Consider the following 14,550-nt stretch of genomic DNA (forward strand, 5'->3'; position numbering starts at 1 on the left):
ATCTCTCACTACAGTGTAGAAAGAAAATAATAAACATAGTTCCCATAGAGACATACAAACCAGCTTGAAGAAAACCTAAAAAGACAGTCAGTTGGAGTTTTGTCCTAAGAATCTGAATATGGGAATTCTATTTACACTTCTGCACCAATTTGTTTTGCAACCTTAGATGAGTCCCATATTGAGGCTCAGTTTTTCCATAATTACAGTAATGATAATGATACAGGCATTTAAATTTATTTGTAGAGCACAGTTCAATCTGAGCAGCTGTTTTTTTGTTTTGTTTTTTAATTTTATTTATTTTGATTCTGGGTAATGTTACATTTGAAAACGTGGTAATAAAAAAAATTTTTTTAAACCCGAAGATGGCAAGTTTGGAGCTGCAGCTGCAGTGAGCTCCAAGAAACTGCAGCTTGCTACCCGGGATTCTCTGGATAGGGTAGGATATTGTCCTGTCTGTAGGAGGGTGAACACAGTCTGGTCAGAGTGACACCAAAATACAATCCCATAACTTACTCTTGGACTGACAATCGAAGGCAAGGGAAAACGGAAAATCTTTTGATTATTTCTGAGCTCACCCCCACCACCACCTCAGAACCAGCCCCCAGAGTCTAGACAACCACTTCTAGTAGGCTTCCCACTGAGCTATTTTCTTTACCAATATTTCTGGCTCCCCAGGGGTGTCATTCCAACCCTCTTACTTTTGTTTAGCTTCTCTCTTTTTTTTTTTTTTTTTAGGTGGCTGGAGCTCTATTTGAGTGACAAAATACCTGACCAATCATAACCTCATCCCTGCCTGGAAAAGACTACCCAAAGGGTTTTTTTTTTTTTTTTTGGATACTTCTTACAATTGGTTGTCTTTGCTAAGGCTTCCTGCAGCCAATCCAGAGTGGTCCAAGCTGCAGACTGACTGTTAGGGGTTTTTTACTCTATTTGATCTTATTATTACTATTATTATTTACATGTGTCCCTTTTCCATCCACATTCTTCAAGTTGATCAAAATAAACTGTTGTTTTTTTTTTCCATTTCTATGTGACTGGGTGTCCTACTGACTGTGAGTGAAACTTGTTTCTTTCTACCTCTTCCCTCCATTCTCCTTTTTCTCTCCTCCTAGCTAATGAAAAAAAAATACCTCTTTCCTATTACTGTTCTTCCTTTTTCTTTCTTTCTTTCTTTCTTCCTCCCTCCCTTCCTTTTTTTATTCTTTTCTTCCTTCCTTCATTTGTTTTCTGAGTTCACTGATACTTGTGAATTATTTAGGGGAAGAAAAATGACTCGGAGTGGACTCTGTGTCTGTGCGTGTGTGTTGTTTCTACTTGCCTTTCTCCTCTTTTTATCCCTAGAATTTATAGTGGACAACAGATTTGCAAAATTGACTAATCTTGCTTTCCCTTTTTTCTTTTCTCTTTCTCTTTTGTTTAGTTGTTGTTTTTTCTTGGACTGGAGGTGTTTGCCTAACTGGTATTGGTTGAGCTGCATCAATCCTTGCTTCAGTTACTATTGTTGTAATTTCTGAGGTTGATGACAGCATTTGAAATAAAGGTCTTTAGTATAGTGTGGCTTGTACTCAAAACACAACAATTGAAGAATGACAGAACAAAAAATAAATAAAAACCACATCAATAAAAATAAGTGGGTAGATCAAGAGCAAATAAAACTGCTACCACAATGAATCAAGACAGGAGTCCAGAATAAATTCCAAATCAGTCAGAAGTAACCATAGATAACAAAAGTATGCAAGCAATAGTAAACCTAATAATCACAGAAATGAAGGCATCTATGGAAGAAAGGCTATCAGAATTAGGAAACAACAGATGAGACCCTCAAAGAAAATACAAGCTAACTCAAGGTAATTAGAGAAATGAAAGCTAAAATAGCTGAGCTAAAAGGTCAATTAGCATAAAAGTCAATATTAAAACTGAACTGAAGAAAGAAGCTGAGTGGAGGGAAATCAGATTAACAGAATTAGCCAGACAGAGGATGAGCTAAAAAAAAAAAAAAGAAAGAAAGAAAAGAAAAAAACAAAGAAAGAGGTAAAAGAGCTCAAAAAGAGATTGAGAAACACTGAAAATAACAACAGAGACATATGAGATGATCCCCCCCCCAAAAAAAGCAACATTCATATAATTGGTCTACCAGAGAAAGAAAGAGGAAGGGGAAGAAAATATTCTAGAGGAAATAATGGAAGAAAACTTCCCAGACCTTAACAACAGAAAGCACATTAAGATTCAAGGGGCACAGAGAAAACCAAACAGATTCAACCCAGACCTGAAGACACCAAGACACATCATAGTTACAATGAAAAGAAGTAAGAATAAAGAAAGGATCCTAAAGGCTGCAAGTGAAAGACAAAAGGACACATACAGGGGAAAAACCCATAAGACCTTCAGCAGACTTCTCCACTCAAACTCTAAAAGCCAGAAGAGAATGGCAAGATATCTATCAAGCACTCAATGAAAAAGGGTTTCAACCAAGGATAATATATCCTGCTACACTTTCATTCAAAATAGATGGAGGGATCAAAACCATCTCAGACAAACAACAGTTACAGGAGGTAACCATCACCAAGTCTGCCCTGAAAGAGATATTAAAGATCTCTTATAAACAAGAATATCACTATAATACTTGCCATATATGAGAGCAAATAAAGAATTGTTGAATATTGGCACTACAATACATTCAGTCCATAATATAAATAAATGTCAATGGGTTAAATTCACCCATTAAAAGGCACTGAATAGGAGAATGGATAACACAACCCAACCATATGCTGAAAGCAAGAATCTGACCTAACAAGACAAACACAGACTTAAAGTGAAAGGATGGAAAACTATCATACAGGCTAATGGACCACAAAAAAAACTCAGGAATAGCCATTCTCATCTCTGACACCATAGACTTTAAATTAAATAAAGTATTAAAACATAGGCAAGCCATTACATAATGATTAGAGGATAAATCAGCCAAAAAGGCTTAACAATTTTTAAAATCTATGCACCCAATGAGGGACAATCTAAATACATCAAACACCTACGGAAAGAACTACAAAAATACATCAATAGTAATAAAATAATAGTGGAAGACTTCAACACCTCATTCTCACATTGAGACAGATCAATGAAACAGAGAATCAACAAAGAAACAAAAGAATTCAATGAAGAGATGGACAGACTAGACCTCCTGGACATTTTCAAAGTCTTTCATTCAATAAATTGGAATACACATTCTTTTCAAATCCACACAGCACATCCTCAAGGATGTGACCACATGTTAGGTCACAAAGACAGTACCAACAATTCAAGAGCATTAAAATCATCCAGGCTGTCTTCTCAGACCACAGTGGAGTAAAGCTAACATTCAACAACAAAAAGAAAATTATTAAAAGTCACATAATTTGGAAACTGAAAAACATACTTCTTAAAACCACTGGGTCAGAGAGGCACTCAAGGAAGACATTCAAATGTTCCTGGAAACAAGTGAAAATGAAGGCACAAGTTATCAAAATTTTGGGGACACAGCTAAAGCAGTATTGAGAGGGAAACATATAGCCATACAATCACATATTAAACAAGAAAAATCTCAAATAAATGACCTTACTGCACACCTCAAGGACTTAGAAGAAGGGGAGCAAAGGGACCTTAAAGCAACCAGAAGGGTGGAAATCACTAAAATTAGAGCAGAAATAAACAACATCAAAAATAAGAGAACCATACAAAAGATCAATGAAGCCAAATGTTGGTTCTTTGAAAAACTAAACAAGATTGACAAACCCATAGCCAGACAAACTAAACAAAAAAGGGAGAAGACTCAAATTCATAGAATTGTAAACGATAGAGGAGATAACACACAGAACACCACAGAAATCCAGAAAATCATGTGAAACTTCTATGAAGAACTATATGCCACCAAGCTAGAAAATCTGGAATAAATGTAAGAATTCCTAGAAATATATGCCCTTCCAAAACTGAACCAAGAAGAACTACAAAACCTAAATGTACCAATAACAAATAAATCAAAACCGTTATTAAGAATCTCCCCAACAACAAAAGTCCTGGACCAGATGGCTTCACAAAGGAATTCTACAAAACCTTCAGGAAATAGTTAATACTTAGACTTCTAGAGCTTTTCCATAAGATCGAAGAAACAAGAACACTCCCTTCTACCTTCTATGAAGCCAATATCACCCTGATACCAAAAGCAGATAGACACAGCAAAAAAGGAAAACTACAGACCAATATCTCTGATGAATATAGATGCCACAATGTTAAACAAGATCATGTCCAACCGGATACAGCAGTATATCAAAAAGATTGTTGATCACGACCAAGTGGGATTCATCCCAGGAATGCAAGGCTTGTTCAACATACGTAAGTCAAACAATGTCATTCACCACATCAATAAAAGCAAAACCAAAAACCACATGATTAGCTCAATAGATTCAGAGAAAGCCTTTGACATAATCCAATACCCATTCATGCTCAGAACTCTACAAAAAATGGTAATAGACTGGAAATTCCTCAAGATAGTGGAATCCATATATAGCAACCCTACAGCCAACATCATACTCAATGGACAGAAGCTGAAAGCATTCCTCCTCAGATAGGGGACTAGACAGGGCTGTCCATTGTCACCATTACTCTTTAACATAGTATTGGAAGTTCTTGCCATAGCAATCAGGCAAGAGAAAGGAATCAAAGGAATACAGATTGGAAGGGAAGAAGTCAAGTTCTCACTATTTGCAGATGATATGATAGTATACATAGAAAAACCTAAAGTATCCAACAGAAAACTGTTGGAAGTCATTAGGAAATATAGCAAGGTGTCAGGCTCCAAAATCAATGTAAAAAATCAGTGGCATTTCTCTATGCAAACACAAAAACTGAAGAAGACATCCAGAAATAACTCCCATTCACTGTTGCAGCAAAATCAGTAAAATACCTTGGAGGAAAGCTGATCAAAGAAGTGAATGACTTGTATACTGAAAAATATGAGTCTCTATTCAAGGAAATAGAAACTGATATCAAGAAATGGAAAGACATCCCATGCTCATGCTTCCGGATTTCCATCAGGCATGCCTCAGTCTTAAAAACGAACATCCAGACACCTAGTTTTTAGCGACACAGGAACTTAGATAAGTTCGTATGAGGCACCCATTATGACAGAGGCCTATGCAGCTACCCTATGTAAGTGAAAGGGGGCTTGCTTTCAGTGTGGTTGCCAAGGGAACTGGCATAACCAATATCCAGAAAATAAATTGTGACCTCACTTCCAGCCAGGGAGCCAGAGGCCATGAATGCCTTGTCCTAGATGCCAGAAAGTTTTTCATTGGAGAAGATGTTGTTGGTCCAAGTTTCATAAAAGTGGCATGCCCCTGTTGAATGTAAGTTTAAACAGGGGTTTAAACTAGGCCCAGGGCAACCCTCAGCCCCACCCCCAAGAGGGAGCAGTGGCCCACTTGTCGCTGCACCTTTTTTCCATAAGCAAAGGACCAGCCTAGGACCCAACCCGTCACTCCGCCCACCACACCATGTAACCATAGCAGAGGGCAAGTGGGAGGAGGAGCCTGGGGGATGTGGAAATTCCCAACGTAAAGATGGCCAGCTGAAGCAAGCAAATGGTGCGAATTCAGTGCCTGAGATTTTGTGGACCACTCCTGTTTTAGAACAAGGTCACCCTACTATGACAGTAAGGGTTGATAATATTCCTTTTAAGTGTTTGAATGATAGAGTCAGATAAGACAATTTTAAGGCAAGCAGAGATTCCCCAGAGTTGGGAACTCCTCCCAGGACCCTGTTTACATGGCATTGGAGGGTTGACCCAAGCCTTTATCACTCAAGATTCACTTATGTGGGAAGACCCGAAAGGGACTACCGGACACTTTCGTCCTTTGGTAGCTGATATTAGCACCAACCTACTGAGCAGAGATCTGCTGGAATCTCTTGATGTAGTAATATCCTCAGACGCCTCTTCAGGGTGCCATGCCCACTCATGTGTGATATCTAGATCTAACCATCACCCCCAATACTAACTTCCACTGTTTGTAACCTAACTCCCTGCTTAGATTGGCTTTCTAATGAGCCTGTCTGGGTGTAACAGTGGCCTTTGCCTAGGGAGAAGCTAGAAATTTTAAAAGAGCTTGTCCAGCAGCAATTGTCCTTGGGACACATTCGCCATTCCCAGAGTCCATGGAATACCCCTGTCTTTGTAATTAAGAAGCGCTCAGGAAAATGGTGCCTCCTACAGGATCTCTGTGCAGTTAATAAAACCATGCAAGTCTGGGGTTCCCCCCAAAGGGGTTTACCCCTTGCTTTTGCAATTCCCACGGGAATTCCAGTTGTAGCTATTGATATACAGGATTGTTTTTTCTCTAGTCCCTTGCACCCACAATATTGTAAGCATTTTGCCTTCTCTGTTTCTTCTATTAATAACACCAGCCCTGCTGATAGATTTGAATGGGTGGTACTGCCTCAGGGCATGGCCAATAGTCCTACAATTTGTCAAAAGGCTGTAAAATCTGCCCTTTTCCCATATATTCATAAGGGCCTTAAGGTTCTTAATTGGATGACGTCTTAATATGGGGAGAATTAGATACAGATCTCTCTGCGCTACATGATTTTCTTATTCCTGCCTTAAAGAAAAGCAGCCTTTATGTAGCTCCTGAGAAGGTACAGCTAATTCCTCCAATATCTTTCTTAGGTTCAGATATTTCGCTAATGCAGATTTGTCCCTTAAAACCTGTGTTACTTTTCCTTTTAGTCTCACTCTTGCTTCTTCACAAAATTTTCTTGGAAATTTAAATCGGTGTAGGCAGTATCTTTATCTGCCAACTAGCTGCCTCCAACCACTGTTTGACCTGTTAAAAGGAAAAAAAACAGCCCTCTTCAAAACATATGTTAACTCCTGAAGCCTCCTTGGCACTGGAAATGGTTATCCAGGCACTCCAAGACATGCACCTCGTTCGGTTCTCCCCCTCTTCTCCGGTAAACCTTCTAATCTTTAACTCCACCCCCACAGTAGTGAGGGCACTGTGGCAGAACCATGGGGTTCTCAAGTGGCTTCATACACCAGTAGTAGGTGGAGCTCCAAGACTTCTTACCGTTAACATTCATGGTTCACCAAGGAAGAAACTGGTCCATACAGGTCTTAGGAAGGGAACCAGATTCAATTATTCTTCCCTTTTCTCTCACAGAGTGGCTCATATGCCACCATTCTCATTTTGCCATAAGTTTAGTGGGGTTTCCAGGACAAATAGATAGCCATTTTCCTTCTAATAAATTGATAGCTTCTTTACCTCTTTTGCCTCTACTAGTACCTAAACTTTTCTCTCAAGATACCATCCGCTCTGCTCCTATAGTCTTCACTGATGGTAGAAAAAAGGGAGCTGCTGCCCTTATATATTATCCAGACCAGCAATACCCCAAATCTCTCTTTACTGAGCTTCCTGATAATTCCCCTCAGTACAAAGAACTTTATGCTGTTTTCCTTGCATTAAAAGCTGTACCAGAAGCCTTCAACCTTTTTTCTGACAGAATGTATACTGTTACCTTACTTCCATGGCTTGCTCATTCTTATGTAAGAATTGATGACAACCCACTTTTCCTCTCTTAATTCAAATTGCCTCTATGCTCTGTTCTCGAACCCAACCACTGTATGTTCAACACCTTCATTCCCACAGCCCTCTTCCTGGTCCCCTGTCTGAAGGGAATGCTGCAGCTGACTGCCTCACCTCCACAGGAATTCTCCTAGCCTCTGTCTCTAATCCTGCTGACTTTCATTCCCTAATGAAAGTTAATGTTAATCGTAAAGGCCTTCGACCTCAATTTCCTGATGTTCCTCTGGCACAGTTGAAACGTATTCTTTCTACATGTTCCTCCTGTTCAGGTCTAATCAAAACATCTGCTATTCAAACTCTTTTAACCCCCGAGGCTTAAAAGTCAATGTTCTTTGGCAAATTGATGTCACCCACATACCCAACTTTGGCAAACAAAAATATGTGTTTGTCTCAATTGATACCTTTTCTAAATTTATGTGGGCGACAGCTCAGACAAGAGAAAGCTCAAAAAAGCTTAAAAGACATATGCCCTCCTGTTTTACTGTAATGGGCTTACATCTTCAACTTAAAACTGACAATGGATATACATTTACCAGCAAACAATTTAAAGATTTTTGTTCCCTCTGGAACATTACTCATACTACAGACATTCCCTATAATCCACAGGGACAAGGCATTGTCGAGAGAGCCCATCAAATCCTTAAGGCTCAATTAAATAAAGATAAAGGGGGAATGTACCCCCCAATATCCAGCTAGCAAAAGCCTTAACTACATTAAATCTCTTTAATATTTATAAAAACTCGGACCTACCTCCTATTATTCTTCATTGGCAAACACCATCCACCCTCCCAGCTATTAAGGTCAAGTGGAAAGACCCACTTGATAAAATTTGGAAAGGGCCTGACCCTCTATTGACCATGGGGGAAGGGTTTTGCATGCGTTTTTCAGCAAAATTACTCAAAACCTGTCTGGCTTCCTGCCCACCATGTCCAGCAATACCTGCATGATGGTGCTGATATCCCTGAGTAACAAAAAACACTGCAAGAGATCTGGATGCAGGACGCATCCCAGAACCCATAATATGAATGGCAGAATCTGAAAAATCTGGTTCACAGAGCCCTCTCTCCTACCCCTTCTCTGAATATCTTATGATATGACTGGCCAGTTGTGTTTTGTGAGTGTGTTGGATGACCAAAATTTTTTGTATGACCCATTTTGCTCAGAGTACTCTGAAACTTAATTGATTTTATATAAAAATGCTGGACACAGCCATGGTTTCTTGAGACATCCAGAAACAGTCCAAAAAATTTGTTTTTTCCTCTTGATTTTTTTATATATGTCTTTGTATAAATGTAAAGCTCTTAGTCTTGAATGGTGTGAGTAAAGACAGATATAAATTTGTGTTTAAATGATATGTTTTCACAACAAAAGTTTTTCTCCTCCTGTGTATTATAACTAAATGTTAATGTGTATGTTTCAAGTTTGGTAAACAATAACTTAACGGTTAAAAGTGTAACCTTGAAGCTACATTATTATCAGGTAAGGTAAAATTAATTTGCTAAAAGTAACTAACTACTTAAGGTAAAAGTCTAAATATTTAACGTGACAATACATCTCCAAAATTAAAATACAAATTCTCTAAACAGGACATTTTTGGAGGGCCCCCAAAAGTGCCACGTAAGCTAATCTTGTGGAAATTAATCCACAACAAATCTGGTATCAATATGACACTGTAAATGTTAAAACCATTGTCACTAACATGAGTTAACTCTCTAAGTAACATGAGTCTGTTTATAGTCCAAAGTAAAAATACTTAAAAATCAATATATATTTTAAAATTGGTCTGAAGATCCTGCTGTAGAGACTGCTACAGGAGGTCACATTAGATGACCTTTAAACAAAATTATAAAGATACTTAAAACAATTATAATCATTGAGTTATCAATTATAGTAAATTTCTAACTTGTTAACAGTTTTTTTTCTCAAGTAATTGACTATAACTATCTCAAAGACTTCACATGAAGAATGAGCAGATGAAGAAGCATCTGCTCATATGGTAAGGTATTAAACTATAATAAGTTCCTCCATATACAACTTATATAAATTAACAACATTCACATATTTTTCTACACATAACTGGTGTATCTTGTTTTGCCACTATAGGCCTGCCTTTGCCGGCTAACAATTTAAAGACTTTTTCCTTTATAATATCACCCATGCCACAGACATCCTTTACAACCCCCAAAGACAAATGATTGTCAAGAAGGCCCACCAAATGCCTAGGTCCAATTAAGAAAAGAAATAAGGGGAGATACATTCCCCCCCAATATTAAGTTGGCTAAGACACCAACTGCATCAAACCTCTCTTAATATCTATAAAAATTTGAACCAGATACCCTGCTAACCATGGGAAGCAGATTTGTTTGTGTTTCTTTCACAAGAATCCCCAGAAAAACCATCTGGACCCCTGCACACTCTGACATCGCCCACTAGATGGCACGACTACAGTGGCACACCTCCTGAAACCCATGATATGATCTGATATGATCTGAAGAACCTGATTCACAGACTCCAAGGACAGAACTTTCTTACTTCCTGTCTTCCCTTCCTGCTTCTTCTTTGCCTGTCACATTTTGGTGGTTCCAGCTCACTCTACTGAAAAGAGGAATACCAGTGGCTGACCTTCCTCATGGAGATAGAAATGCAGCATTTCATCCCCTGTCTTGAGAGTTCAGTGCTTTATCCACTGAGCCATCTCCCAGATCACTTCATCCCCTGGCATTTCTTCCCCTAGTTGGCTACTTTGGACTGAGACTTCTATCAGACTTGCTCGTACACCCTTTGGACACTTTATACAATTTTACAGCAGCTTCCTTCCCTTCACGCTGCTGGTTTTTCAAAGACTGACCCAGAGTAGTTCATGGACTTTGCAGCCTGTTGCCATGAGGACTATACAACGCCAAATAGTCCCTCTGCTTGGCAGGCCACACCCTTACGCCTGCAGTTCTGCACTTTGAGGCAGGAAATGCACCTACCCCTGTACTAGGCCCTGGCCCCAGAGGCAGGAGATGCACCCAGAGACAGGAAATACCCCCTTGCCCAACAGTCTTCCCTTGGCATCACATTGACTCTTGCTTCTCCTCTATTTGTCCCTTTCTGTTTTGTTATATCATTCAGGTTTATGCCCAAAAGGTTTCTGCTCATCCCTACACTCCTCTGTCACAGATGGAGTCTTTTACTGACATTGACCCATTTTAATGTGATGACTAGATAGAAAGATAAGGGAAAGATGTAAAAATTGTGAGATGGTAGAGTCTGGCAGAGCTTAACCTATGAGATGAGTCCCTCAAGGTAAGTCCCTCTCTCTCTACAGAGGGGTTGAGCACAGGAGGGACACATAAATCTCATAGGGTTGGTGGCTATGTAAGTCTTCCCTCCCCCACAAAAACATCCTACATCTTCCCACCTGAGCATGGCATACCTTAAAAAACATTTAAGCCTGCTCCACCCGAAATTTCCTATACTGTGGCCATTAGATAAAAGGAAAGGGGGAGATGTTGGAAAATTGTGCAGCTGCGGTCACATCTACCATGTTGTCCCCTCAGGCTATTTCCAATTCCCACGAGCTTCCCAGAGTGCCTTGTTTACTCCTCCCCCTTCCCATTCCCACGAGAGCTGTAACCCTATCCCCAAGTGCCTTGTTTTTTAGCCTATCCCAATCAACTTGCCACTTCTGGAATTTCTCCTATAAAAGACCTTCTAATTCTGCTTCTCTTTCTCTTTGCCCCTTTTACCCAGGGAGAGCAGACCCAGAGAAGGGTTGCTGAGCATAGCGGGAGGTGGCCATTTTGCTAGCTCCATGTGGCCTGAACCGCTGCACTCTCACCCAACTCTAAGGAGCCCGCAAAAATAAAGATTTGTGTTCCCTCTCTGCTCCAATCTCTTCTTTCTCCTCTGTGGCGTGGCCTGATACCCACCTCCATAAGACCTTGCCCTCAATGTGGATCAACAACAGGAGAGAATGTTCCATCCTCCGAAGGGAAAATGGACAACATACACTATGCTACATCTGAGGAAGATGGGTCTATATTAGGGCAGCTTGAAATGTTCCTACTCATGACCACAGAATGTGAGCTCATATCTACAGGGATGCAGAGGTCACATAGGCTCCTAAGCTGAATATGGGCCCCAGATCAAATCAAATTGATGGACTTAACAGTCAACAATATTTAGACCCCTTTCCCAATTTGGGATCTACATTCTTCCCTGATCCAGCTCTCTGTTCCTTTTCCAGCCATGACATAATATCCCCAGACAATAACTTGGATCCACCTGCATATCAGATTTCAAATGCAGGGGGAAAAATTAGTATATAGCCACAGGCCTTTTGGAATATAACCAAAATATGTCTATTAGCTATCTACAAAATGGGGGAAACCCCCCCCCCAACTCTTCATCTGGAATATTCCAGCCTTTTAGGTCCATGATCATTGTTTGGCTTTGTATGTTAACTCTCTTTTCAGCCACCAAGTTCCAGATGCTGCCATGATGCCAACCAGGCTTCCCTGGACAGACAACCCCACCAATATGTCCTGGAGTTCTCCTTCCCCAGAGCCACACCCTAATATGAAAAGAGAGAGGCAGGCTGGGAGTATGGATCAACCTGTCAATACTGATGTTCACTGGGCATGCAATTACAGAAGCTAGACCTTCCACATTCTGCATCCCACAATGACCTTGGGCCCATACTCCCAGAGGGATAAAGAATAGGAAAGCTATCAGGGGAAGGGATGGGATATAGAGATCTGGTGGTGGCAATTGTGTGGAGTTGTACTCCTCTTATTCGATGGTTTTGTCAATGCTTCCTTTTTATTAATTAAAAAAATAAATTAAAAACACACAATTTGATAATCACTGAGTGAGATATTCTCTGAGCAATTATTTTAGCCCTTTAAGGATTCCTAATTATAACAAAAACTACAACTCAGACTTGAGGTGGTGGAGCAGGGACAGGACAGTCTTTATAAAAATGAAAAAATAAAAACTCTTATTCTGTCTTAAGTTAATGTCCAGTTTTCTTTCATTTTTTAAGACAAAATGTATGCAATTGTACTACCAAAGATTCATTTTGTCAACAGAGCTCAGTACTGCTATAGTGAGTTCTCCTGTATATCAAAGGATATACTTCAGTTTCCTTTTATAAAATGTGCAGTTCCTTTGTCAGTAATGATTTGCCTAGCCAAAAGCACATATAAAGAATAGTTACAAGTTATATTTTTGTTCCTAAACTTCTACTTTATTCAATGAATATTAATAGAATACTAATAAAGTAGAAGAAGAAATCTGTCCATTGACTAATTGCTGCCTTCTGCATCAGGGTGGATTCTACTTCAGAAATGTACACAATTTAGAATTGTTAGGCATATTATTTGCTACAGGAAACCAGTTCACTTGCTGCATTCCAAGTACTCTGCCTCACCAGGAAGAACCAATCACAGGTCTTTCAGTTATGGATTCCATGTGGGTGAGCAATTTGTTTACGGTTAGTTCAGCAAGAATGCTTTTTCATATCTGAATCTCAGATTACTACAGAGAGTACTATAATTACTGTGCTATTGGATCCTAGGCTTTCTGAAGTCCATACTTGAACATGCTTCATACTAGTTGCTTTGCTACAGGGAAACTCACAAGAAGACTTTATTTTTCTCTACCACCATATTTTGTCTTTATGGATAATATAAAAAATACTTGTCTTCTTCTTCCATATCCCTTTTGTTGAGAGTTTACCTGCATTAAGGAATAATTATAATACCAAGCCAAGCAAACAAAAAAAAAACATTTTAAATCAGCAAACAAAATAAAGAACAAACTTCCTAAGGCAGCAGAAACTGTATATAATCATAATGACAGCAGAAAGACATGTTATTATTTCCTTCTCCTCAAAGTGTTAAATACTCTTGAGTAACAAAATTTTGTACTCACCAAGTCTTTTAAAGTTCTCATATGTGTGTATATCCACAGAACTTTCCAAGGTTCCTCAACATCATCTGGAAGTGGTGTATAAACATAGTAAGCCACAATGGCCCCCACAATCAGAAGCAAAACTGTCCCTCTCCCCATAATGTGTCCTCTGTCTACTTGGTGGCACAACTAAAATACTTTTGAAACACAAGATGTTGAAATTTAATGCCCAGATTTGCTCCCAGCATGCAATATTTTCTAAATTTCTGAATACATGTTCCAACTCTCCTGTTACTTCATAGATTGCTCAGAAATAATGAAACTTCATGAAGTATAAAGGTGGAGTTGTGCAAGCAGATACTTTGCACTGTCTGAAATTCTGCTAAATCTCTCTGGCATGTGTAGCTAAGCAATCAGGGAACAAATATTTATTGCACAATAATTACATACAGAATGCTTCATTAGAAATTAAGTCTGTAGGAAAATATAGAGAACCAAGGATATGTTTCAAATATCAGATCTTACAGGAGGAAGGGCTAGATTTTGAGTATTGAGAGTGTTTACAAGGAAGATGGACATGATTGAGGAAAATTATACAGCAGTCATGCTGTAGCTAACAGTTTTGGTAGCTACTGTTAGGTAGCTACCAGTTTTGATTACCTACAGTGTACTCCAAGCAGGGCACTAAAGCAATCAATTAATCCTTGATAATGCTGTTGGCACACTTAGAGAAACTATGACTGAGGAGAGTTCAGGAAGTAGTAAAATCTCCTTCATTAGCATGGAGTGAAACTGGTACAGGCCTCCAGGTGAGTACATTAAAACCTCACATGTTTCAGTATTTAGTTGAGTTCAGATTACAGATGGAGTTGAGATGAAGAGAAGAACCTGCCAAACCAGAGAAATTCTGACCTTTAGGTTCCTGATTATCAAACACATTGCTCTGCTTTATATCTTACTGCTTTTCAGCCACCAAGTTGCAGATGCTACTATGATGCCATCCTGACTTCCCTGGGAAGATGACCTCACCAGTGTGCCC

General features: G+C 39.3%; 2 protein-coding genes across 2 annotated transcripts in view; both read right to left on the minus strand.

Moving 5' to 3' along the window:
* LOC103119300 (arylacetamide deacetylase-like) overlaps positions 1–13,811 on the minus strand; it is a 41,214-nt gene extending 27,403 nt beyond the window's left edge. Inside the window, exon 1 of the mRNA XM_060196951.1 lies at positions 13,533–13,811. Within this exon, the coding sequence (XP_060052934.1) occupies positions 13,533–13,670 (138 nt within the window). The 5' untranslated portion in view covers positions 13,671–13,811. The remainder of the gene's footprint in view (positions 1–13,532) is intronic.
* Positions 1–14,550, minus strand: part of LOC103119301 (arylacetamide deacetylase-like) — a 523,062-nt gene that overhangs the window by 473,112 nt on the left and 35,400 nt on the right. The window lies entirely within an intron of this gene.

This window comes from Erinaceus europaeus, chromosome 9 (assembly GCF_950295315.1).
Source record: "Erinaceus europaeus chromosome 9, mEriEur2.1, whole genome shotgun sequence".
In the NCBI taxonomy this organism is placed as follows: Eukaryota; Metazoa; Chordata; class Mammalia; order Eulipotyphla; family Erinaceidae; genus Erinaceus; species Erinaceus europaeus.